This window comes from Motacilla alba, chromosome 1 (genome assembly GCF_015832195.1).
Source record: "Motacilla alba alba isolate MOTALB_02 chromosome 1, Motacilla_alba_V1.0_pri, whole genome shotgun sequence".
Taxonomy (NCBI): Eukaryota; Metazoa; Chordata; class Aves; order Passeriformes; family Motacillidae; genus Motacilla; species Motacilla alba.
Genome location: NC_052016.1, coordinates 49,004,208 through 49,031,271, shown reverse-complemented (window position 1 = coordinate 49,031,271; position 27,064 = coordinate 49,004,208). Strand labels below are relative to the sequence as shown.

The following is a 27,064-nucleotide window of genomic DNA, read 5'->3' as shown; positions in this document are numbered from 1 at the left end:
TTACTGCAAAAATATTTTGTTGTTTTGTTTTGGGGTTTTTTTACTATGATATTTGATATTTTGCCTCTGCTCTTAACTGAAGTTATTAGATATTATTAAAAACGGGCTCTTCTGTGAAACAGGTGAACAGCGTTTGTAAGAGGATGTTTCAGAGATGAAAGAAAGAGGCAAAGAGCTTGAAAAGGACGTAGAATTTCCAAGGAAATTTTCCAGTTTATGGGAAAGATTTAAAAGTTGCAGATTTTCTGTGTCAACTTGATAAGCATTCATTTTCACTGATGCTCTTCCTCGGCCACTTACACGACGACACAAGTGCAGCGCGGGCTGTCCTACCAAGCCACCGTAAATCCAAGCAAGAGTTCTGCTCCCCAGCCGCGGGGAGCCACCACCAGCCGCGCCGCCGGTCCCGCCGAACTCCCACGGGAGCGTTCGGCGGCATTCATTTCAGACCACCGCGGGCCGCGCCTGGGAGAAGCGGCGGGAGGCTGGCTCGGTCCCGGCGGGGCGGTCAGCGGGACATGGCCCCTGCCCGGGGCAGCGCAGGCGGGACGGTGCTGCGGGCCCCAGCTCCGCGGGGCCGGGGCGCTGCGGGCGGCGGCGCCGGCCGGAGAGGCGCGCAGGGGGCACCGAAGCCCCAGGGGAGGCGAGCGGAGCCCGCCGCCCTCCCACCTCCCGCCCCTTCCCTCCGGCCGGGGACGGCCGCGCCGCCTGACGTGCCGCAAACTTTGCTGCCCCCGCTCCGAGCTGCGCCTCGCCCGCGGCGCGGCGGGCGGCGGCTCCGGCTGCCGGGAGCCCCTCGCTGCCGGGGCGCGGAGCCAGCGGGGCCGCGGCGCTGCCGAGGAGAGCCCAGCGCGGTCCCTCCCGAGCGCCGGCGCCTCCGCGCCGCTGCCGGCGCGCCCCGAGGGAGCCGCTGCGCCGCCCCGCACCTCGGCCGCGGGACAGCATGAGCCAGGCGCAGCCCTACGCCCCGCGGAAGGGCAGCTCCCCGGCGCCGGGGGCCCGGCGGAACGACAGCCAGGACTACCTGCTGCTGGACGCGGAGCTGTGCGAGGAGAGCGCCCTGCCGCCCTACGCCTTCTACCCCGTGTGAGTCCCGCCGGCCGGGCCGGGGGTCGCTCCGTCCCTGCGCGGGCGCGGGGGAGGCGCTGGCGGGACAGGGGCAGCGGGCGGGGGTCAGGGCGCGGGGCCGGGAGCGCTCGCGGGCAGCCCCAGCGCTGGAGCGGGGTAGCTGTGCTTGGAAAGGTGGAGGAGCGGCGTCGGCGCCGCCGTGCCCGGGCTGGCAGGTCTCCTCTGAGCACGCCGTGGTGCCTTCCCGCTGGCAGGGAGGCGAAGGGTGGCTCGGGCTCAGCTGTGCAGAGCGGGGCGAGAGACGTCGGGTGTACATAGAACTGATGGTGTCTAATGGGTCTAATGTAATTACAGAAATTTTAACTCCTGTGATCGGTTGCTCCCACCGAGAGAGCTCACATTGCAGGTGTGTGCATAAAACCATCCTCCTTTCATTACTGCAGAATAATTACAAAAACCCCCATCCTCCTATCATTATTTTTGTCAAGGCCGTGTAGCCTTGTGTAATTTCATTATGCGAATTTTGGCAGGTAGTTATCATTTAAAGCAGAGTGTAAGAACGTATGCAACAAAAGCTGAATTATGTAAACATAAATTACAAAGATTCCAGGAACCACAACTTAACATCCACGTCGATTGGCGTTCAGTGTTGGCAGTGTCCCTTTGGTTATGTGCTGTCAGCATGACTACTGTAATTACCACTTGTTAATGCCTGTGCGGAGAAGCTACCCAACAGAGGGGGAAAATGGGTATTAAGCAATGCAAGATGAGTCCTAAAATCTCAGATGATTGCCAGAAAATGTGTACTTTCTTCTTTGCAAATTATATTTTATTGCTTAAATGGTAAATTACAGTTATCAGGCTCTCCTAATATTTGCTGTTTTATCTGTGAGCCACCTACCAGCCACTTGACAGCTACCTGGATATAGGAAAGGAATAACAACAATGAAACTGGGAACACTTACAGTGCTTGAATATTTATCAACTCAGCTAAGAACAATCAGAGTTTTCAAAATTTACTGCTGTATTGCTATGCTTGAGTGTCTTGTGGATCACTAATTCAGTATGCTCATGTAGCTGTAACAGCATGTATTACTGCACATTGGACTTAAACCTTGTCTCAAGATATATCTAATGCATATGTCTAATGCATATATCTAATGAATCCTTTCATAAAAAAAGCCTTGTGATGTTTAGTTCAGATTCGTTCTCACTAGTGGACTAAAGCTTTGAACTAATATGGCAATTCTGAAGTTCTTTTGCCATCTACTCACTCAGAGTGGCTGTGTGAGGGGATAGGTCTTTCTTAAGTGTTTCAAATCATCTCTTCAAACAAAGTCTGCAAGGTCTGTGGAGTGCTGATAATTTCCCTTCAAGAATGAAGTGAAAAAGTGCCTGTGCTAGCAGCTCTTGGTCCAGCACCAAGGTCCATGAGGATACTGCCTCTCATCACTTCAGAGTGGCCATAAGGAAAGCCTGCATCCTAATCTAGTTGCTTTGTAGAGTAAGGGTAACACTAACCACAGGAAGTTATCAAGGGCTTGGTTTTTACATGCACATTAGGCATAGAGAAGTTGTTCTTTTTGGGGTTTCTCTGGATGTGGAAAAGAATCACTTCACAGAGATCCATAGACTGTGCCTTCATGTGGCCACTGCCAGGACTTCCTTGGCTGGCAGGAATGAATGCAGTGAGTGAATAGGCTCCTCCAGGCTACAGTGATTACCAGGCAGTTTTTGAATTTTTCTGCCTAACTTCCAGCTATACCACATTTCAGGTACATTTTGTAGATATGCCTTTTCAACCAAAAGTCATTGGTTTTGCTAGAGGCCTTCATATGGATAATGCATAAGCATAATTTAATAAATAATAAGCTGGGCCATGTGTAGCATATCATCTTTGTACTCTTTATCATCTACCTGCAGTAAGAATACTTTTCTCTACTTTTGTTTTTTAAATCCTCAAATTACTGGTATTTCCTGATGCTATTATGGTGATTAATGGAGAACAGTAATGGAGAATACAGCTGATGTCCAAAAAAAAGCTGAGTTTATCCTCCTTTTAAACATTACTGAGAGGGTAACACACTTACTGGTATAATATGGCTTGTCACTATTGCTTGAAAAGTAGCTTGATACTAAGGAATAGTTTTCTTCAAGTGGTGATTGAATGCTAATGCTGATGTTACTGTGGACATTGTTTGTAGAACATGCTTTTCATGTGTTGTTTTGTGACTGCTGTTAAGTGCTGTAGTTTCTGGATCATAACAAAACACCAAACAATTTACAGATATCTATTTCCTGTATTTTAGCTCCTCTTTCTGGAGAACAGCTTTACTGTATCCAAGGTATCTTTACTGCAAAAAATATTTCAAGAAGGTACCTTGAGCTCATCAGCTGTGCCAAGTAGGGTCACACAGTCTTTTGGCAGTGGATGGAAGGCTTTTTTCCTTTATATGTGGTATGATGCAGAACAAAATTTGAATGGAATTTTGTGCTGAAAAATCCTGCTTTTCATTTGAATTCAGAACCTTAAGCGGGAAACCCAAAAGTTGGGTAATGTAGAATTTGTAAATAAATTACTTCCAAAAGATTACTTACTTACTTACTCCGAAGTCTTACTTTTTAAGAATGAAGACTTCTAAGATGTGTTAGAAATTATATGCAAGTAAACATTTTCTTTCTAGTTGTGCTCTTCCATCTGATCCTAAAGTGCTGCCCCTTATGTATCAAGAAATACACTGCAATATACACGTCAGAAGATTGACTCCTAGAATGCAAAAATGTGTATACGTTGGGATTTGTCCCTCCTGTGCAAGTATTTGATTGGCATATAGCCCAGTTTTGAGGTTTAAAACAGGGTGGAAAATGCATTTTAATGTCTAACCCCAAGTCTAAGTGCCGATGTGCAGAAGGATTTGGAAATGGTAGCACTTGTATGTAAACTTCCCTGCCAAAAAAATGTTAGTGAAGGACAGATTGTCAGTGTACTAGACTAGTGAGAAGACACTAATTCAGTCAGACATCGGGTTATACTGCTTATTTATACTTCGCAATATTTTGCATTGTGAAAAATAGATGTTTTCTTATAGGAGGGATAATTGTGTATTAAAATGTCAGCTGTAAAGTAAGTGAGGTACACAAATTATCAGCTGAAAACAGGGGAAAAAGGGTTCTGATGAGCATAACTGCCTTGAGACATAGACTGTTCCTCAACTTTTGTGGTTTTCCAGCTAAGTGTATCTCGAAATTACCAAACCTAGTACATACTTAAAAACCTGTTCTTTGTTAAATAACATGTTTAATGATTTCTTTCCTGCCTGCAATGTAATGGTTTCTGCCATTGACATAATGTAATTTTTATCTCTAGTCTCAACTGTCTTGCTTGAAATGACCTGTAAAATTATTTTCCAGACTCTTCATTAGACATAATCTCTTCAGGGAGTACTGTACAATGTGGCAGCTGTGTTTCAGATTGTCAGCCTCTTTGATGAGATGCTTTGTCTTCTGAAAATATGTTGCAATAGTCTCATTGAGATCAAAAAGGTAGAAGAGTTGGTGTGGAGGGGGGGGTTCATTTCCTTTTATAGCCTAGTGTATGGAACAAACGCACAAATCATCTCGTGATTTAGGTTTGATGGATCTAATTCACACCAGGCACTGGAAAGAAAAATCATGTCTGAATTTCTCATGTTCTGGGTGACTAAATGTAGTCCCTTAGGTCTTGAGTAAAAGGACAGCAACATTGTTATCAAGTCCCCCAGCTTTTATTTCACTCTGTATATCCTGCAAGTAGGTGGAAGAGAATGCTTCATTTAAACATCACACATATCTGTATTTATTTCATATTAGGTAGGCTTTTTTCCCCCACATATGTGTATTTTTTGTGAAGGCTTGTGGGATTTCTTGGGTTTAGTTGTTAGGCACTCTTGTGTTCGCTGTGTACACTCATTAATTTAACTGTGAGCTGCTTTGGTCAGCTACAATAGCCACTTCCTATGCTAATGCTTCATAATCATTTTTCTTGAGCCATTGCGATATATCTGCAAGTTTATTTATACCCTAACTCTCATTTAGTCACCAAACAAATTAAAGTCGCCTCCCTGGGGGACGTAATTTTATAAAACTGTAAGATTTCCATGAAAATATAAGTAATTTCTAAAATTTGCATCAGGAAGGTGGAGTAGTGATTCAGAAATGTGTGGGATGTGTATGGCATACTTTTCAATGTAAATGTTAATAACCAGCATGCTGTTTGTCAAACATTGTCCCAGCAGCATTTCCCACCACAGAAGCTGAAGGTTATAATAACGGGCTACTTGAAGAAGTCCTGCCAGTATTGGTATCCCCAAATAAGGGAGGTTTGGCATGGTGGGTCTGCATCATCAGGCTGTGTTAGGCTTTCCAGCTCTGCAGACATGAGCAAAAGAAGAGTTTGGCAGTTAAACTGTGTTCATCAAATTCTTTTGGTTTCATACCTCAGGCTGTTACGCAGTGTGAGGCAATGCCTTAGCAGAAGGCCTTAAACTTGAAGTGCATACAGTGAGTTTTATATGCAGGTTTGTGCACTTACTTGTGGGTGTAGCACTTGCACACAGAGTCCACTCAACAGGAGGCTTAAAGGATTTGTGTTGATAAGCAGTATTTAAATCTAAGTTTTGATAATTAAATGTGCATAAAAAGCTTAATGGTAATTAAATGACAGGCAGTGTTCTCTGGAATGGATTAACATTTTTTTCTTGAAGTAGAAAGTTTATTATTTCTTTAGCACTGACATACACAATCAAGTATACTATTTTTGAAATGAAAATGAAATAAAATAAAAGTGAAATAAAATGTGTGGACTATAATGTGAAAATGACTGACTAAGGTCTGGGTCTGGGCTTATCTTCCATATCCATTTCTGTCCAACTACAATTTTTCCTACTAATAGTGCGTTTGTCAGCACAGCTCTGTTGTAACCCTAGTCTGATATGTTTGAATAAATTTTTGTCAATATTGGGAATAAAAAAAGCAAAACCAAAAGGCAAGCTTTGGCATTAAGAATAAAATGTGAGATTTACTACAAGAACCCTGAGAAAGTGAAATAATGGCATATCAAGTATTGTCATTTTTAGGAGCTTTCTCAAAGCTGTGTGGGAAGTAGATAACTTGTTTTCTGAAGAGTTGAATATAGTTCCCTTTTGTTAAAAAAATTACTCATATGAATAAAATATCAATATTGTGGTTGTGAGCTCGGATGATGCCAGCTCAGAAGAGCATGACTGGAGTTCATTTTGGTCTTAGAACTTGATTAAACACTGGGTTTGATGTCAGTATTTACCTTAATGAAGAGAACAAAGAAGTGAGGATATTTTACAAAATATTTAGCATCTCTGAGGCCTTTCAAGCAGGTAGAAAGAAGGATCATAAACCAAAGGATCATGGTTGATCTGTAGAAAACAGAATACAGACCACAAGGCCTGGTGCTGCTGCAGCACTAACAGTTTTGAAGAGTATTCAGTCTGGAGAATTTTCATAAAGCTTTGTGCTGCGTTACAAAATCATAGAAGGGTTTGGTATGGGGCAGATCTTAAAGATTGTGGTCTAATCCCAACACCCCTGCTATGGGCAGGGATGCCACCCATTACATCAACTTGCTCAGAGCTCCATCCAACCTGGCCTTGGACACTTCCAGGCATGGAACATCCACAACTTCTCTGGGCAAACTGTTCCAGTTGTCTCAGAACCCTCTGAGTAAAGAATTTCTTCCTAACAGCTAATCAAATCTCTCCTGTTTTAGTTTAAAGCCATTCCTTCTTGTCCTATCCCTGTCTGCACATCTCACATCAGCTTAACTAGCAGCTAGGTGAGTGCCCAGCAGACTGGAGAGGTGGATTCAGAGCTGGTCTGTGGCCTCCTGACATCTTCTGTCAGCACTGGGGTTAGTCCAGAGGAGCACTTGGTTACGCTGATTTTCCTCCTGGCCCAGCCTGGGTTTCTTCTGTTGTACACATTGACTGACTTTAGGACTGATGACTGACTGCTTAGCAGCTTTTCAAAGGTGAAGATTTCCTTATCTTTGAGGAGTGATTTGTGTTTTCTTTTCCTTCTGTAAGATGTTTGCCTGCCATCAGCATGTTTCTGCTTTTCTAGTCATGATTTCCCCCCCTTATTTGGAGCAGCTAGCCAGCCCAGACTGATAAACTTTGTTAGTCCTACTCTGTGTACCTGTCCTAGGCCTGCCAAGTAGTAATTGCCCACAGTAAACTTCTGTGAGAATTGTTCCTAAGCAACTGTTTTTCATGATAGAAAATTATAACCCAGTTTTCCTTTCTGCTTTTCAATGCAGTAATTGATTTTCTGTACTAGATTTAATTCCAGTGTTAATCTTTAGTTACGTGCTTTTCTTCCTTAAGATAACTTAAAATTACTTTCAATTTTCAGGTATTATAAAAAATGTCTTAATGAAAGAAACATGCTAGGATTTTCTAGTTTATTATCTTCATTTGCTAAGGTGGTTGTGTTGTGTGTGAGTTGAAGTTATGCTTCTTTAGGTTTTTTTCATCTGGATTTATTAATTTATAGTTAATTCCAGTGGAACCACAATGAGCAAAGTATATTACATACAAAAAGCTTTTGAAATGGTAAATGAAAGGTTATAGAGCTTTATTTGGGGATATGTGGGAGAGAAGTTTTTGAAAGTTACATGTGTGCTATACTGGTGGTGTTTAATCAAAGAGAAATCCTGTGCTCTGAGAACTCTCAAGCTTCTCTTAGCCATGAAGGATAATTCTGAATGCTGGAGGATCTGCCTGTGCCATGTCCACTGCTTGTCTTTAGCTTTCCTCTGTCCTGTGGAAGCTCATAGAGTAGGATGGCTGCTCACAGGGTTCATTCAGGCTCTGCAAAGGATCATCTTGCTCCACTGGTGAGTGGATTACCTAGTTATCTTGACAAATCAGATGCAAAAGGCAGGCTGTGGGAAGGCAGCAGTGACTTGTCCTCTCTGTAAATTTTATATTCCTTTTCCTTTAAGAACAAGTTTCCTATTAATTACTGAGGACAGTTTTTGAAGACTGCTGCTCTTGTGAGTCTTAGAGTGTATCTTGTGCATCTCAAGTGAGTTTTAGAATAGTACTTCTTCCCATACAAGACAAAAATTTGTTTTCTCTCTTTTAAGTGTAGAAATCTGAGCTAAAAACTGCAAGAACCCTTGATAAAAATAGAATTGAGGGGCAGTAGCACTTAGAAGACTTAGCTGAAGTGACTTCGTTTTCAAGTAGTAAGCACGGGATGAAGCTTTTCAAGGATACTGTGTAGTTTGTGTGGCCTCAGATTGTGAGATGTTCTCACTTCAGGATCTTAAAAACTCAACCACACAATATCAAAAGCTCTGGAAAACGGTCTGTAATTCATATTACTGTTCAAGTCCCTTGGATGTCAGTGAGGCTGGGAGTCTGTAAGAAGTTCTTGCTGCCCAGGGAAGACTGAGGAGATGTAACAACATGGCAGATATGTTGGAGCAAAAATAGCAATGTCTTGAACTGACATCTAAGCAATAAAGAAAACCACCAAAAATTAGGAGGAGACAGGGACTTAAGTTTCTGAAGATACAGTTTAGATTATTTGAAACATTTTGTACACCACTTCTAACAAAAAAGTCAGCAGTAGCAGTATCTCCAGGTCTGCAGAATGAATGCTGAATATGGTACAGAGCTGAAGAAGTTAATGTTCCCTACTTTTCATCAGAAAGGAATTTTAGAGGTTCAAGTCAGAAAGCTATTTAATCATTTAGCAACATCTGATGTGAGCACATTTGTAGGTAAACAGCAAATGATGTGATAGTGAAATTTCAGAACTTCTTTGTATGATAAAATAATAATGATCTTACCTAACAAGTTGATATATAAAATATACACTGGGATTTCTTACCCCAAAGCCACTTCCGTCCTAGAATCAGCAATGGAATTTAATGCATAATAGAAAGAGAAACTTAAAAATATAACCTTGGCAGGGATTTACAGAGACAGCAAGGCCAATGCCTCTCATTTTACAAAGCTATCTGAGCATCTTTCATGACCTGAGGTTTCTGTTTTGCTGATTTTACATCAAATCGAAAAAACAGCAGAAATTTCCCTAGTTATCAGTGAGAGCATTGAAAATGCCTTAGAGGGAAAGAGCATCCCTTGTGGTTTAACTAGCTTTGTGCAGGACATGGCTCAGTGAGGAAGGTGCTGGTAGCAGCACTGCTGGGTGTCAGTGTGCCTTTTTCAAACTCCATCTATGACAAGACTTCTGACTGCATACAGGTCTCCAGAGGGCCAGAAAAGGCATGGAATTACACATTGATGAGGAGGGGAAGTGGACTCACTGCAGAGCCGTGTAGTCCAGTTCCTGTATGTATTTAGAGGCCTGAGGATGGTTTTGGGGAATCAGAATTACATGACAGATTCAACAGCAAAGTGTCTTTTGTTAGCGAGGTGTATTTTCTGAATAATTTCTGTGTCTGGAATAATTCTTCTGAATCTGTCAATATTATATTGGCAGAGGGGGAATGTTGCCCTAAATATGAATTTCCAACCAGACAACCCCTTGGCAGTGGCATGGTACAGCTGAGTGCTGTTTATTGTAAGATATATGGAACAAGATTTGTAGTGCTGAATGCCATCTGAAAATGGAAGTGTGCCCATCTGTGCAAGCTCTCATCCAGACTCGGCAGCAGGCTGCTGCTGGTAAGGGGCATGAGGTGGCTCTTTTTGCGTGTGATGCAGGGTTGGGATCCTGCCTCTGTGCCTGCTGGGGTTGTACTTCTCTGCTATGTTGTGATAGCAAGCAGTCAGGATCATTCCAGCTGTGTGATCAAGTTATGCTGCCTGTTTGTTCAGGTAAGCACAGCTTTTTGTTATGCTCCTTGGGCTGGTTCTCGTGTTGCTGTAACCATAACATTTGTCCTGAGTATAGGCAATGGGTGATTTGTGGAATATGTTCAGATATACTAACAGTGTCACTGTCTTGGCTGAAGAGTCAGTGATTGATGTGATCACCTTACCTCTCGCTCTGCTTTGGTAACCCCTGAGCCCAAGACTGAGACAAAAGGTAGAAGAAAACAAGAAAACATTTCATATTCTTCTATAATATTGAAAGTACTAGTTCTGAGAATATAAGAGGCAGTAAATATGAAATTACGACTGCTAAATACTTTAGAATAAAAAAAGGTAAGGTGCTAAAAATTATGTAACTGGAGGGGATGTTTAAAAGCACTTGAAAAAGTTATGGATGTACAAAATAGGACTGCCTTTTGTCCCAACTGTCTCTAGTCGTCAATTAGCATCTTCCTAGAAATTCAAGGTAATTTCCAGAAAGCAGCAAAGACAGATGAAGCTGCTGTATGTTCTTGTGTAGAGGAATGGGACATTGCAGAGTGGGGTGTCAAGGACCGTAAAACTATTTTCGTGACACTTTTCATGTGCAGCATCTAGAGAAATGATATGTCGACTAGACTAACTTAATATCCCAGACGTTATTGCTGCATGAGAGCATGACTCTCTGCTCCTCACACTTTTGCACTTACTGCTGCTGCACTTACTGCTGCTCCAGAGAATACATAACATAACACTTACAGGAAGATCATGAGGAAAGAAATTCAATTTCTAAGTAAATAAAAATTGTAAGTAAGACTCTGAAAGTGTGTGTTTTGTCTTTTGGCTTTATTTCCTTCTCCTTCCCTTCTTCTGGGATGTCACCTTTTATGCCTGGCAAAAAAAGAACAATTTCATTTTTCCAATAGAGAATATAGATGAGGGCTATGTTCCCATTTCCCAAGTCCTGTGTAAAAAATGAAAGCTGAGTAAATCTGGAACTTCTGTTCATGTGGATTGTTACTGGTTTTGTATCTGTTTTTATGGTTTAAAAAAACACTTTCATTCTTTTTATTCCAAATAAGTCTTGACAGTGCTGTACCCAGAAGTATTCTCCATTGGCTTTTTCATCAAAAGTGTTTCAATATGGCTGAAATAAGAATGTTTGCATTTGGTTTCTTGAAGCCACCATAAATGGTACATGAGTTGATCCAATATTAACTGCTTTTGAATTCCCGCCCCCCGGGATGGCTGTAGAGGGGACAGTTCCAGCTCTGCTGAACTCTTTCCCACTCTGCAGACGTGACTTGACTCCCTGGGCAGTACTCAGGGTCTATCTGCTTTTCGGTGTTCAGCTCACGGTGTTCTCTTAAGAGACCAGCCCAGGCTAAGCTATTGTGGCCAAAACTACATTTCTGTCTCCCTTCTCTAGGAAAGTGTGGCTAACTGTGCAAAGCTGTACATTCCATACCAGTTACAAAGCAGCCATACAAATGCTTTCTTCTCCTCTACAATATGAAAGTTTGGATTCAGGTAATGGAGCCTCCCCTTCTCCCCTTTATTTTAATGTATTTGGTTAAAATCTGGTAAGTGAAGTTAGGCAGTTAGACAAGCAAGAAGAATTCCTGATGAAAGTTTTTAATTTTTTTTTTCAGAACCTGTATACAGCACAAAATAAATGAAAAGGCCACTTGGATTCTTATTTCTCCAGATGTACTTTATTTCTCCAGGAGGAGAGTTCCCTTCCATCCCAACAAACTACTACTGTATGAGTCTTAACTCTGCTAGTGCCCATGCAATTTCATGCTAAAAACTGCTGTATGTTGTTATTCTGCTTTGATTCACTGGATTCTCTGGATGTTTGAATAATCATTCTTTATCACTTAACACTATTTAACTAAGGAAAGTTTTAATTAGATTACAGTTCTCTGGAGCATGGTAAAAATCCAGTATCATTTGATAATAAGTAGGACCATGTGAGAACTGGTTTTGATTGGTATTTAACATTGTACCCGAAGGTCAGTGCTCCAAATTCTTTCACTTTGAATCAATGTGTCAGTTTGAATAAATACCCCTTAGGAAAATTTCTCATATCTGTATTTCACTGTAGTGCATTATTTAGAAGTAAGGTAGGTTTGTGGGGTGTCAAAGACCAAGTTGCAAGACCAGTTTCAACTCAGGAAAAACAGAAATCTCAATCTACAGCAGCTACCTGCCAGAAAAATATTAGCAAGGCAGAACTCTTCTTGTGTCTCTTCCTTATTTTTTTTCTTGAAGATAAAGGTCTCGGGGTTTTGTCTGTATATTCTGAGACTTTATTTTCCCCCTATGAAAGCAAACTTCTTGATTTTAGCTATAATAACAGTCTTTGTCAAGTGATTGTAAAATCCTCCCAATGCTATTCTATTATTATTACCTAACTGGAGAGCAACAACAGCTAATAACATTGTCATGTGTCTAACTAGTTCATGGATTTCTTCTGTTCTGTGGGATCAAAGGCAACATGGTGTTTGTTCAGTGGAGGCTAGGACCTTTTATTCTCTTCTGAGTGACAATTTTTGCAAATGTCACATATTCTACAAAATATTCTGCAGTTATGAAGTAACAGTAGCTGTTAAAGGTCTCATTCTAAGCTTTTGATATATCAAATCTGATCACAGCTCTTTTGTACCTTATGCTCTGTGCTGCAATTACCATCACATCTCAGATCTGAGAAAGCCAAATGATCTTTTCCTGCTGGAATTATGTGTGTGACTTGCCACCAATTCTGTTTTCTCTAAAAGTGTCACTGAGATCATGATACCAAGTACTTGTGCATAGCAGGAACAATAAACATCATAATTGTTTCTTTATTCTTATAAGATAATTAATTTGCATGACAGTAGTTACAAATATTAGAAGTAAATCAAAGTAATTCCATTTTTTTGTATTGCTTTCCCTTTTATGTAAGCACACATTGAAATGCTAAGATCTTGTGCAGGAACTCTTCTTCATTCTGAAGTTAACACTGCTGCAATTTTTATTTTGTCTGTGTGTGTGTTAAGGTAAATTTAATGCTACTGCATGGATTCTTTAATTAGAAGTACATCACATTTACATGATAAAAATGTCTTATTCCTAACATAGATGCAGAAAAAGCATCAATAGGCACACTTCTTTATTTTCCCACAAACAGAGCTGTTAAAAAAATGTTCTCCTGGACATGAATGTTGTATATTGTGCGTATCTTTATCTAGGCAGGAAAAGTTTGCTTAGATACAGTGTTCTCTCTGAAGTTGTTGAAGTTAGTGTCAGCTTTTCATCATTGGTTGAGTTACAAATGCAGTTTCTCAGTGAAATTTTAATTTTGTAGAAACAAGACATCAGACCTAGATTCATATTAGATGATGGACACATTTTATTGTATACAGAGTACAATGGAAGAACAAATGGATAAGCATATTAAGTTCCTGAATCAGTTCAATGTTACTGCTGGAATAATCTTAATCATTACTTTTCTCATTTGCATTTGCTATATTGTTGCATATCTCTGTTATTTGAAGCACAATTATCTCTAAGTTAGTTACTCTATTTAGTGTAGTTATACTCTCTTCTACTTTTTTTGCAAAGCAGAGGTGACTTACTCATCCTTCTTCCTCAGGTGCTGAGCAGAAAATGCACATGCTGCTTCTGCAGGAGGAAGCTCTGTCCCTAAACCCTGATGGATCATCCAATTCCTATCGATTTTCCTATTGCTCTTTTCTATTCAGGTGTTTAAAAGATCTTTAGTACTTTTTCCTGTACTCTGAGTAGCCCTGAGGTTGTTGGTTGTCATATTCCTAATCAGTTGTTTACACGGCTTTCATTTCACATCCAGTTCCTTTTATCCGCAATTGCATGCATTTATACATTATTCTTGTTCTCCTGCAATCATGAGACATATATTCAGCATGGACGATCCACAATGTTAAAATCCTTATTTTTCTCCCATCCTGATTTTATTGGCAATTTTTCTTCAGTTCAGAGCCTTTATCCATGACAGGTCAAGATTAGTGAAACAGCGGAGAATATATTGAAAGATATTGTATTTATAAAAAGGAATAGCATCTGAAATTAAAAAAGAAAGAATATGCTCTGAATATTATTTCACCATGAAAGATTCTGAATGTGGAGACTCTACCTAGAAATTTGATGAAATCTCAGGGCTGTTATATTTCATATTTGCAGATTTCCTCAGATTTCAGCTACATTTGATATTAGTAGTCAGATCTATAAGAAAGAAATACAGACTGGATAGATCTTTTGAGGATAAAAAAAATACTCGATTTTTTATTACAACCCAGAAGCTGACTAATCTGATTAAGGCATAATTTATTTCTGTGTTGGAGTTCAGTGCTGACTGGAGGGCATGTTGATCTGTGCTGTTACAGACTCACCGTTTTATGTCATTCACTGTAGGCTTTATGGTTAAACCATGTAGGTGTGTTCCCCCTCATTCAGTTAACATTTTTTTTTCATTTTGTTCCACTTTTCTGTCTATTGTATGTGGAAATATTGGTGTAATCTTAGTTGCCACATTGTTTCCTGTCTAGGTTTTGTACTTCACAACTTGATGGGGTTTTGTTGTAAACTCTGGGCTACAGAGGATGAGAACAATTCTACTGAGGCTCTTGTGCATGTTTTTCTTAAAGGATATCCAGTAGTTTTGGTTTAGAACGAGCAACAAAAAAATGTGACTAGCTAAAATTAATAAAGCTTTGTAAAAATAAAGTGAAAGTGATGTATTTAGACTTGTTACCTTCAGCAGCATTTCTCTGACCAAGTAGCAGAGGAAGCAGCTACCTGAAGAGCTGTCTTTTTAAGGTGTTTTACATTACTTTTATCATTCTTTTTCTAGTCATCTCCAGCTCTCCTCTTCACGATGATTTTTGTGTTTCTCTGACCTTTTTTGCTGATACCATACCCTATTGCCTGGAACGACAACTGTAAAATAAACTGTGCTAAAGCTGTTGGTGGAAATTGTGTCTGACTCATGCCAGAAGTAATTCATACCTCTAGAAGACCAGGGAAGAGGAATAAAACAAGACATTGTGAGTTTGGTCTGAATTCTGTTCAGTGTTTCACCTTGTGCTTGAACCCTCCCATGCAGTTCCTGGATTTCTGTATTGCAGTTGGATTTAGATACATTCAGTGTCTAGGATGAGCTCTGTTATCTCTACTATGTGATAAATGTTTGTTTTCCTTATTTTTATAGGTATATGTGTTACATATGCACCTGCTCATATATGTTCCCCTTTTTGAAAATAGATGGCATTAAATAGAATTAAAGGAAGTTATCCTTTGTCATTAAATGATCAAAGTAGAGAGCTCAGCAGAGCTCTTGACAATGCCAACACAAGCTTGTGTTGTTATCCTGTCACTGTATTGTTTTGTTTATCCTCACCTGCTGAAAGTTCTGTGAGTGGATGGTCTCTAGACCTTACATGATTTGAATTGCACAAAGGCAGGCAGGCAGGAGTTCCTTCTCCATCCCCATCACATGGCACCCCTAAGGGACCTTGCAGCCTCTGAGCCAAGGAAATGCATGGCCCTGCTGACTGGGTATCCTTCAGTAGGCTTACCCAGAGGTGCAGAGGGGGTCAGGGAGAATATAGGACTGTATATCTCAGCTCCACAGGTACATAAAAGGGGTGTCTGAAGTAGCCAGCTTTGTGGGGTGCACTTAGCACACACGAACTGTTTTATCTGGTTTTGTGTCCTAGAAGGTAAAATCCCAGATGTGGGCAAGCAGTACTACAGAAGCTGCTGCTTCTTCTGAGGCTGTGTCTGAGTATAGGGGCTCCTTTCAAGCAGAATTGTCATTAACTTATGACCAGGAATGCATGAAAGAATCATTGATAGTAGCTTAAAAATGAGAGGACTTCAAGGCACTTGATAGCTATTTGTTTGTTTTGACAAATGGGATTCTCTGTGTTTAAATTGTTGTTCTTTAAGCTTCTGAATTAAGCTGTACACAAAAGGTATGTAGGGAGCAGTGGAAGTAATATGAAAATGTAAATTATCTAAGCCTACCCATAAATGTGTATTCAACCTTAAGACCCCTCCAGTTCAGAAAGCACTTTACCCTGTGATTATATCTTAATAGTTTTAAGGCAACTAAAGTGAAAAGCAACAAACTACTTTTATGAACTTAGACTTTAGTTATATAAAAGAAAGTGGAAAAAACCCACACTAATATTTTACTATTCTTTTGCTTCTACAGAAATATTTTTTCCAGTTTCACATACATAGTACATTCATCTCATTGACCTTAAAAAATGGACTTTTAAATATACTAAACCAATTTGTTTAATTTTCCTAGTGCATGTATTGTATCCCACTCCTAAACATGATTCTGGCATTCTGTGCTTCTAAATGTTTTAAGGTGTTTTTATGATTTATTACATTTGGAAGCAATAAATTAATTTTTCTCTAGTATTTAATTGAATATTAATGAGTCATTTAATGGAGTTGATAATAATATGAGTGAGAAATTTTCAGAGGCATAAAAATTTAGTTCTGGCATTTAACATTAGTTAACAGTGCTTGTAGATTTGACAGAAGGATGGGTAGGCATTAAACTATTATACTTTTATTGAGATAATATGTTTCTGTGTGTGGATTTTATAAAGCATGTTATAAGGCATTAATGCACTTGTCAGCTTTGCAGTTTTAAAGGGGTTAAAAACACAAGTTGATTTGCATAAATGAAGATTGACAAATGATCTGGCATAGATGAACAGTAGGATTTTTAACTCCTAAGAGGTTTTATTGACTGTAAAGTATTAGAATGAGAATTAATTTAACAGTGATGCTTTCTTCTTGCTACCTGACATAATTTAAATATGTCAGCCCTGAGTAGTGGCATTAGCTCACAGTAGAGTCAGTGCAGAGAATCACAATGTTTCATGTCTGGTTGAAGAGCAAGAAATTGAGAATAAAGCCTGTTGACTACAGGGAAAAAAAAATCAGCCACTGAATTAATTTTGAAGAGCAAATTGCAGTACTTATACACTCAAACCTGGATATATCTGAGAAAGTCTTTAAAAAGATAGAGTGTATCTTGGCTTTAGACAAATTGTTGAAGTATCTACTGACAGAACTTCAGATATTCTTACAGATGACAGTCAGGATGTGACAAGGACTGTTGTTGTCTAGCTCTCCTGCAGTAGCCTTGAAACTTGTAAGTTTCAGCTTAGTTTATCCATCTCACATCTCTGGAGTTTGTTTATTGAAGGTAAACTGTATTTGACTGGGTATTGCTGGACTTATGCAACACTTTCATTTCTAGTTATAAAAATTGTGCTCTGTTTCCTGCACTTCTCCAGATATTTACTGGTTGGTTTTTCCTTGTGCAGGCTGAAGGGCTGTATGGATTCTCAATTACCTGGATGACTTACATTCTTACTGATTAAACTGCCTGTTTGTGTCTTGTGGGGAGTGTTGTTTTGATGTGAGAACCTTAAAAATTTGCATTTTTAGTAGTTAAGTGGATGACTGGATGATTTCTAATTTGCAAAACTACAAAAACTAAAGTTTACTGTCATCCACTTTCTTTAATGATGGTTCAGGCCTCTTTATCTTTGGAGTTCCTATAATTTACAAAAACATTTCTTTGGAATCATGGTACAGATGATGTCATAAATGCAATTAAGTGAGACACGGATAAATATAATGGGAATAATGGGGCACTTATGCATGTCAACATGACTGGGAAAATAGGAGTGGTTTTGTAACAGCTTGCACCATCTGGAGATCACCCTTATTTATGGCACTGACTGTGGGAAGGGAGCAGTGTTTGTGCAAAGTTTATGTAGATGGACAACACTGAGATATATTTTATTTGAAGACTAATTTATGATGAACTTTAAACAGCCTTTTTTTCATACATGCAAAGCCCTCCAAATAGTAAATTTATGTTAAGAAAGTGAAGATTAATTTTTCTGTTTATGGGTGTTCAGATTGTAACACCACTTACAGAACGAGGAACTTACTGCATGGGCAACTATAAATACTGTGAAAATAAATGTCTTTGATTATTTTTATCTGGCACTGGATTTAAAAGATCTCTGATTTTGTGACTTTCAAATGATTTTCCTAATGTGAACTTCAAGGTTTGATAAAGTTGCCTGTGTATTATCTTGGCAGAATGTTTTTATGTGCATTCTTTCAAAATTTATCCTGCTGAAAAAGTACTAGTCTGTCAACAACTCAGTACTCATTTAGCTGTATTTTTCCAGTTACAAGTTTAATAACTTCAAGGGAAGTTAATGGTGATCTTCAAGCCTGAAAAACACTGAAACATTCTCAACTTTAAAGTTACATCTCAAGATATATAGTACACTTTCAGGCTGAGGGCTTTCATTAGGGACTGCTATACTGTGAGTTGATCAAATTTTGATTTTGGGACTTCCTGAACCAGATAGAGGTCATGATTTGTTCTTCTGCAATAGATGTAGGTTTCCAAATCAGGGCAAATGGATGCTGTGACTTCCATATCCTAGGGCCAGTTTAGTGAAGCAGATCATTATCTATGCTTTCTTTACCCTAAAATGTACATTTCAATTACCAGAATTCCTGTTTGGAGCCTGAAGGCATCATTGCATTTGACACAATAATTCACAATAGAAAGGCTCTGCAACATATTCTCATGTGGGTATTGAAATATCAAAGGGTTGTGTAGATCACCAGCTGGAGTCCTTAAAATTTAGAAGCCCTTTCACCTTCAAACAAGCTTAAGTATCCTAAATATGGTCAGTAAGTAGAAATTTATGAAATACAATGGGTAAAAAATAAGCTACATTTCAGTCAGATGCTCAGAGGAAGAATTAGAAGTCTGTCTCTTAAAATGAAATTTCATATTCGTAGAATTGATTCAAAATGTGTTATAAAAGGAATATGGAAAAAACTAAAATAAGTTTTTCAAAGTCTATCAGAAGCTTTCAATTCCAAAGGGAAACAATCTTTTCTTTGCCATTTCAATTTTTAATAGCTCCATCAGATAGGGGTGATATTTTGTGACTAATGGATGGTAGATATACCAGCCCCATTTTTAAGAACAGAATACAAAGCTTTAGACAGAAAATTGAAGAAAGGAACAATAAGCCAAAATGAAATGTAGCAAATTGCCAGCTACTGCAAGATTAATTGTATATTAATAAGAAGGACAATAAGAGTTAATGTACCAGGACTCAATAATGCATTTGATGATTCCATATAGGAATTTATTTGTTAAGTTAGGAAATATTGTTGTCATTGAAGAAACTGCTTTGGTGGAAGGAAATAAGGGGTCGAATTCTGGTTTCCAAATGTTTAACTTGTACAGTTTTTCATGATGTAACTCCTTGCCAAGTTCAAGGAAATAGTTTTTTCTTTTGTCATTGAAGCATTATGTATCTGTAATTTTTTGTACAGTGGAGGTCCTCCCAGATTAAGAAGAAGCAACCCAGTTCCTTCAATTTTTTTTCAAGAGCTCTTTTTTGACTTTTTATGATTTATTACCCCACATCACACCTTGCTGGTGATGATTTGGTCCATGCTCAATCACTTGTAACATAGTTGTCTCTCAGAAACAGTTCCTGTTTCTTACATTTCTCATGTTTCTCTGCTTCCAAAATAAACTTATTTATTAATCTTCTGTGTGGAAAGGGAAACTACCTTTATAATAGTGGATACTGGAATGTGTTTTTCTATGGTATTAAACTCATCATAGAGTCACCAAATCATAGAACAGTGTGGGCTGAAAAGAATGTGTTAAAGTCATTTTGACTAAACCAGAGAAGATTTTTTGACTAAACTCAGAGACGGTCCTACTCGTTCATGTTGCACATAGTATTCTTCAGCTGCGTATGAACAATCTCAATCTCCAGCAGTGGAGACTCCACAAATTATTTTGTCTGTCTGTGCCACAGGGGAGCATTTTTTCTTTAAACCAAATCTGAATTTCCTGTGTTGCTACTTCTGCTTATTGAATCTTGTCCTTTCGCTGAGATGAGTCTGGCTCAGTTATCTTTATATTCTTCCAGCAGGTCTTTATAGAAAGCAGTAAGATCTTTACTTCAGCTTTCTTTCCTTCAAGATGGTTAAGAGCAGTTTCCTCAATCTCTTCTTTCGTTTCTTGAGCTCCAGCACCTTTGAGCACTTGCTGGCCTTGTCTTGTTATGTCCATGTCTTACTTTTGTCATGTGAGTCCAGAAATGGACACAGTACTCCAGATGTGCCCAACGGGGTCTCAGCAGTGCCCAGTAAAGGGTAGGGATGAGTTCCCTTGATCTGCTGGTACTGATCTAGTAGATCTTCCAGTAGATCTTCTCTGATCTACTGTACAGCACTGTACAGGGTTGATTGTCTTTGCCAGAGGGGTACATTGCTGAGTCTTGCTTAGCTTGAGGACCTTCAGATCTTTGTGGAACGCTGCATATTCTCCAGTTGTTCTCTAGCTTGCTGCATCGATTTAATCTGTCTTGGACATAGACTTTACAACTGCTTTTGATGAAGTTTGTGATGTTACATTTGGCCCACTTCTGTGGTCAACCCTTTGAACAGCAGCCCTACCTTCCAATGTGTCCATGCTCCCACCATCTTCCCAAAGGTGTGCTCTACCTTATCATCCATGTCACACATTAAACACTACTAAACACTAGTGTTGTTCCAGGAGGGATGCGCTGGTAACCAGCTGTAGCTGGGCTTTGTAGTGCTTGTTGCTACCCTTTGAGCCCAAATGCCCTGGCATTTTTCTGCTCAGGTTATCCTGTCCCTCTCCAAACCATACTGTGTCAAGTTGTCTACCCTGCTGTGGGGTCATATTGAAGGCTTTGCTAAAATCAAGCTCAGCTTGGTGCAAGGAGCCCAACGTCTTGTCATGGAAGGAAATCGAATTATCAAGTGTGATTTGCTGCTTAGTAAATTGATGCTGCTTTTTCCACCTTATTATCCTTCATGTGTGGGAAATTTCTTCTGGGAGAATTCACCACAGACTTCCTGAGATACTGAGATTGGGCTGATTCACCTACAGCTGTGCACAGGTTACCTCTGGGGAAGCCCTTTTTTGAAAATAGTTGCAACGTTTTTCTGATATCAAGAATCAGGAACCTTTCTCAATTGCAAAAACCTTTGAAAGATAGTAGATGACAATCTTGCAGTGGTATTGGCAAGGTCCCTCGGCACCTTTGCATATGTCTGATGTGATCAGTTGTACTGATGTATATCCAATACAATTGGTCCAATTTAATCTTCTAGTAAAGTAATGCTTTACTTTCCTGCACTCTGATACTTGGCTCACAGACTTGACAAACTTTTAGTTTGGTTGGTTAACTTGGTCAAAACCAAGTTCTTCAAACTTACTCATTCAGTTAGGTTCACTGCCACGTTGAGTAATGGACCTATCTTCTCTTCAGCCTTCCTTTTTTACTATTTGATTTCTTTAGAAACCTTTAGAGTTGCTTTTCATTTCCTTTGCTAGTTGTAACTTTGCCCAGACTTTGGTTTACCTAGCTCCATCCCTATGTGGTTGGACATTATGTTTGTACTGAGTGCAATAGTTTCCTCCTTCTTGCACCATCCCTGGATTGCATTCTTTTTACACCTGTGCTCAGTCAGGACATTGTTGTTCATTCATGCTGGCCTTCTACAATGCTTTTTTGGTGTATCACAAAGGACTCTTTCCATACTTTTGAGAAGGGTGTCCTGGAAAGCAGCAAGTCCTCCTTGACTTTTTGCCTTCCCACAGGATGCTGCTGAGCAGCTTTCTAAACAAGGTCATATTTGCTCTCCTGAAGACCAAGACTCTTAATTGTTTTTTGTCTTGCAGCCTTTTTTCAGAGTTTTGAGTTGTACAACCTCACAGTTCCTGATGACAAGGCTGTTCATGACCTTTATATCTTATACCAATTCTTAGTTTGTGAGTAACAGGTTGGAAAGTTCCCTGTCCTGCTTTTTGCCTAATCCACATAACAGTGCCGCAAACAGTTCCCTTCTCAGTTTAAGAATTGAGAGTGTTTCTGGACCTGTTTCCAAATGTTCATTTTCATGCATCCACCATGTTCTCAACGGTGAGGGAGTTTACTGGAGCTGAGCACAGTGGCTGTAGTGAAATATTCATTTTGACCAGTGTAGAGGTCGATGAGGATTAGCCTCACAGGCATGCCATGCAAACAGTTGACTAAACTTGTGAAAAACGCTGTACCAGCTAGTGTCAATTTAAAGAACACATTTCTTTGTTCCATAAAAGAAGACTTTCATTAGCTCTAAAAATGGGAGAGATACAGAACAAATGATAGAGAAATTTAAGTGTGTGTCTGTATGTGTTCCCCCAAGCACTCAGCCAACGTGAGAAAATTTTAAGTAGAGAGTTCACTGATATTAAGAGACAAGTGGTCTCTTAAGACCCCCCACCTGCTATATTGGTTTTCCTTGCTGTAAAAGTCCACTTCCTATTGATTCTAGAAGGAAAGACTGAAGGAGTAGCTGATGCTCTTTGATTAAACCTGTCCGTGCACACTTCCAAAGCCCTGCACCTGACACATACCCTGGAAGCTTCCGGGATCACAGTGTCCTTTCCCCATTTCCATCTTCCCCAACCCCCAGCCTGCCTCCATTTGGTTTTATACAAAAGAACGTCTCATATGGAGGTTGGGAGGGAGCCGTGTAACTCTGCAGTTTTTTCAAAGCAGAGTTTGGACTTGATCCTAATAAATGAATCTTCTGTGACAGTTTAATCTAACTGCATATTATACCCACAATGTAACCATTGAAAAGAATCTTCTCTGACAATGTGCTGGAAGGCAGTATATTTATAGTTATACAATAGAGGTGTAAATGTGTTCTCAAATATTTCTAATAAAATAAAAAATGTGTCATAATAGCAAAAAGGAGAAATTGGCTAGGGCAACATTTATGAATTTCTTGTATGATAGTATTTAATTGAATAGTTACTCACAGTGTATGGGATTTTTTTTATGTTTCTTAACTTTTTTTATTTACTGTTTGCAGTGTTTCTACTGGATGTTTTGCCTCCATGTACTCCTCTAGATGGTACTTACAAATTTATTGAGACTAATTATGAAGGTTTTGCATTTGTAGTGGCAGAATTTAAATCTCTGTATTGATGTAATTCTGCAGTGATGGGCATCTCCTTCTAGATGAGATGTCATGATTTGTACTGAGCTGGAGCTCTTCAGCCAGGAGAGGTCAAACATGGCTTCTGCAGAATCCCCGTCTCATCATCAGTCAATGCTGCTATAGACATGTAGTACCTGGGCACTGTGGGTTGTGTCTCTGCTGGCCTGAGTTTACTCCAGTGCTGCAGTCAGTTGTTTCTCATAATCCCAGAGTGACGGGACACTGCAGGAGTCCTATGGACTCAATGGCTTCAGTTTCTTGCCAGCATGGTAGCTGTAAGCTGTTTTGTGCAGTTTAAGTTCACAGAACCACAGAAAATGCTGAGTTGGAAGGGGCCCGCACGGATCACTGAGTCCAGCTCCTGGCCCTGCACAGCACCATCCCCAAGAGTGACACCCTGTACCTGAGAGCATTGTCCGAACACTTTCTGAACTCTGCCAGGCTGGTGTTGTGACCACTTCCCTGGGGACCCTGTTCCAGTGCCCAGCCATCCTCTAAGTGAAGAACCTTTTCCTAATACTCAACCTAAACCTCCTCTGACATAGATTAAGGCCATTGCCTTGGGACCTGTCACTGGTCACCAGAGAGCAGAGATCAGTGTCTGTCCCTCCTCTTCCCCTCACAAGGAAGTTGTCATCAATGAGGTCTTGCCTCAGTCTCCTCCAGGCTGAACAGACCTCAGCAGTTCCTCATACAGCTCCACCACCGGCCCCTTCACCATCTTCGTGGCCCTCCTTTGGACACTCTCCAAGAGCTCTGTCTCTGCAGCACACTCCCACTGTGTATGTTGTCACAGCTTCTTCACTACCTTTGTAATCCCAGAGTGCTGATACACTGCTAATGAGAGTTTGGGTGCTAACTATGTAGGAATATTGGTTTGCAAAAAATAAAAATGCTTTTTTGCTAGTAATCATAGAATGAGATTTCCTGAAGATTTCAGTAGAAGCCAGTTCATGACTGAAAGAGGTATCAGCCACAGGTCAAGATGCATGTAAGGCTGATAAATGTTTCTTTGTGCTGTGCAAAAGTTTTTTTGCTGGAATTTTGGTTGTTTAACACAGATTGTTTTCTTACTGTTGTGTCTGATATGTGCTTCCCCCGTATTAAAAACAGGTGGAGAAAGGACCTAGCAAAAGTACGCAAATAGTTACACCAAAAAGACTCATCAGCCTAAAGCTTAAATCATCCTGAAGAATAGAAAACCTTGCTAGATGAACTAGATGAATAGTGGTTTCTTTAAAAGCTTCTTACATTTTATCAATATTGCCTCCAACATGAAAATTCACATTAATTCCTCTTTCAAATCCTGTAGAAGAGATTTTTAATATTTTAATCAATACTTAGATTCAATTAATTAAGAGTTTTCTTTAGTTCCAACCACAGATTTCAAAAGTAGGGTTTTTAAGTTTATAATTTTCATAGGTATTTGTGATTGACTATCTTAGAGCTCTGGTTTCAGCAGATAAGGATGAAGAATTTCCATCAGAAAGTTGTTTGAGATTCCTCTTTTCATATAAATAATTTCTGTTTCATGAGGCTGTACTTGAATAAATATGTCTCATGTTTCTTGGTAACGTAAGAACAAGCAGCATTCCAATAAGTTGTGAAAACGAGGCAATGAGAAAATTAGGAATCTTTTACTCCTCTAATAAATTCACATCTGAAAAGTGAAGACAGGTTTCTTGAGCATTTCTCAAAGTCATTCCCTGGATTACCTAACACCAATGAGATTCTGTGGTGACAGGATACAAGGATTTATACTTCTGTATAGCAGATTCAAATCCACTTTGTGCTGTTATAACTGGGGGGAAGATCCTTGCCTAACTAAAAACATCCTGCTCAATTGAACTTCAAGAATCCAACTTCAAAATTACTAGTAGCCTTTTGCTCTGTGTTCATAAGAAATTACTTGGCATTCGCATTTTAATTCCACATATACTATCAGCATATATGCACCTAATGTTTCTGGCTGTCTGTAGAATCAGGCATTTCATATGGATTACATACATAACTTGCTGTTCCCACAGAGAGCCTCTACATGGATATGTATTCACAGTCCTGCCCAGGTGGATGCCACCATGGCCTGAACTTGCCCTTAGCTCATAAATGCCATTGGTAGGGTGAGGGATTGGGGTTATGCCCCCAGCAGGAAGGCAGTGGCTCAGGCTGAACTTGTGGTTTAGCTGTGATTACTCAGCTTTGCACTTGGTGGAGGTTCACATCAGACCAGCTTAGAAAGCCAGCAGAATGAACCCTTGCCTGCAGGCAGGGATTATACAGATGTCAGAGTGTAATTGTTAATGTCCAGTAGTGTATTTGCCCAGGAACTTCCATTTAGCTTTTCTGCTGCATGAGGGAAAATGAGAATCTTCCAGCAATTACAAGTGTATGATCTATTCTACTTCTACCATTGCCTTAAGTGTAATTAAGACACTGTTATTGCTTATCAATAACATATTGATTACAATATTTTACACCCACTTAAATATTTTTTTTCATTGCAGCTTCCTTGCAGTTTTTTTCCACCAAAATATTTATTTCCTTGCATATTTCAGAACACTTTGAAAGTCTTTGTTTCTTCCCACTGCTCTATTTTTCCACTTACCTCAGTTTTTACCTTCACAAACAGGTGAAAGATTGCAAATTATCTACATAGAAGGATTCAGAAGACACAGAGGATCCTGATATGGCCATTAATTATAATGAAATTGATATGCTGCCCATTTTGAATTACTTTTCCTCACTTTGTTTCATTTTCTAGAAAATATGCTTGATGTAGCATAAAACAGTTGTAGTCCTAGATATATCGTGGGTTGAAATGTCAGTTTCTTTCTATTGTTTTAGTTTCCCATTCTTCAAACTCCCTCCTGTTTTGGATTCACTTAAGCATTAGTGCAGATCCATCCCAAATATCTTCTAATTGTACAATAATATTTACATTTTTACATTGCAGACAGCATGTCCAGAGAAAACAGGTGGCTTATTTTTTTCTAATAGATGTAAGTCTGAATCGATTTTAAAAAAAGGAGTTAAGGAAAACTGGGAAGAGAAGCTGCTGCTTCTTGTAGAAAGGGCTTTTTTTGATTTTAGGAGTGTCATACATTTGTAGTGGATAGAAGACCTCAGGAATTTTTACCTCCCTCTCCTCCTAAATTCGTCAATAACTACACAATATTATTTTCTTCTCTTTGTTTTGTTATGTCCACTGTCCTTGGAAATATATGGGGGAAGGGAAATCTTGTCATTCAGCTAGCCATGTTTCCTGGGATATTCAAGGTTTATTATTTGTTTTGGAAACACAGGAGCTTTATTAGGGTTATTCTTGGGCATCTGCTCTCTACACATTTTTCTTTCAGGACCCAATGTGCCGTTTCCAACTTTTTGAACGTGCCCAGCAATTTCACACAACACCTGTAAATGGAATCAGTAACTACTAGGAACTGAATTGAAAACTTACAATTTTGTCACTCGTAAACCTGTTGGTCACGAAAGTACTATTTTCTTATGTGTCTGGACAGCATCGCAGACAACAGATTTCTGCTCAATTTCTAGTCCCTAGGCTATGTCTGTACTAGTAAATGAGCAAGTGCCAGGGAATGTTCCTGGGCAGCAGATCTCACTCTGCATGGCTAAATTATTAGAATGGTCCCTGGTATGTTTTTGGGATAAGCTAACTAGCATTCCCAAATTTTCCCACGCACCACTCAGGAGTTGGTTAACCAAGGCCATGGAAAATTTCCGTTAGCTAGTCTAAATGCTGCCACTGTGTTTTTGTAAATAACAGGGTTTAATAAAGGGTCAAAGATTGTTCAGCACCAGTTCGATTTTTGATGCAGATACACCAGTTTCCTTATATGTGTTCCATATACTCTAAGTCATAATTTTCTTCAGCTTTCCTTCCCATGTCTTGAGTATTCCAAAGAAAGAAAATTAATCTACGGTTGAAAGGCAATCATAGCATGCTCCAGATGGGTCCTCAGTATGGACAGGGACAGGACCAGCACAACAGAGCAAGCAGCAGA

General features: G+C 39.7%; 1 protein-coding gene across 3 annotated transcripts in view; it reads left to right on the top strand.

Moving 5' to 3' along the window:
* The first annotated feature begins 523 nt into the window (after nt 1-523).
* Nucleotides 524-27,064, top strand: part of TRPC6 (transient receptor potential cation channel subfamily C member 6) — an 83,939-nt gene continuing 57,398 nt past the window's right edge. The window contains exons 1-2 of one of the 3 annotated variants that reach the window (XM_038148428.1): nt 1,034-1,086; nt 1,423-1,474. Coding sequence is in view for 2 of the 3 variants with exons in the window: in XM_038148410.1 (XP_038004338.1) it covers nt 9,722-9,932; nt 13,546-13,654 (320 nt within the window). In the remaining variant the exon portion in view is untranslated. Of the gene's footprint in view, nt 1,087-1,422; nt 1,475-8,464; nt 9,933-13,545; nt 13,655-27,064 lie in introns of those variants that run through there. The other 2 variants (XM_038148410.1, XM_038148418.1) reach the window with 2 other exon arrangements.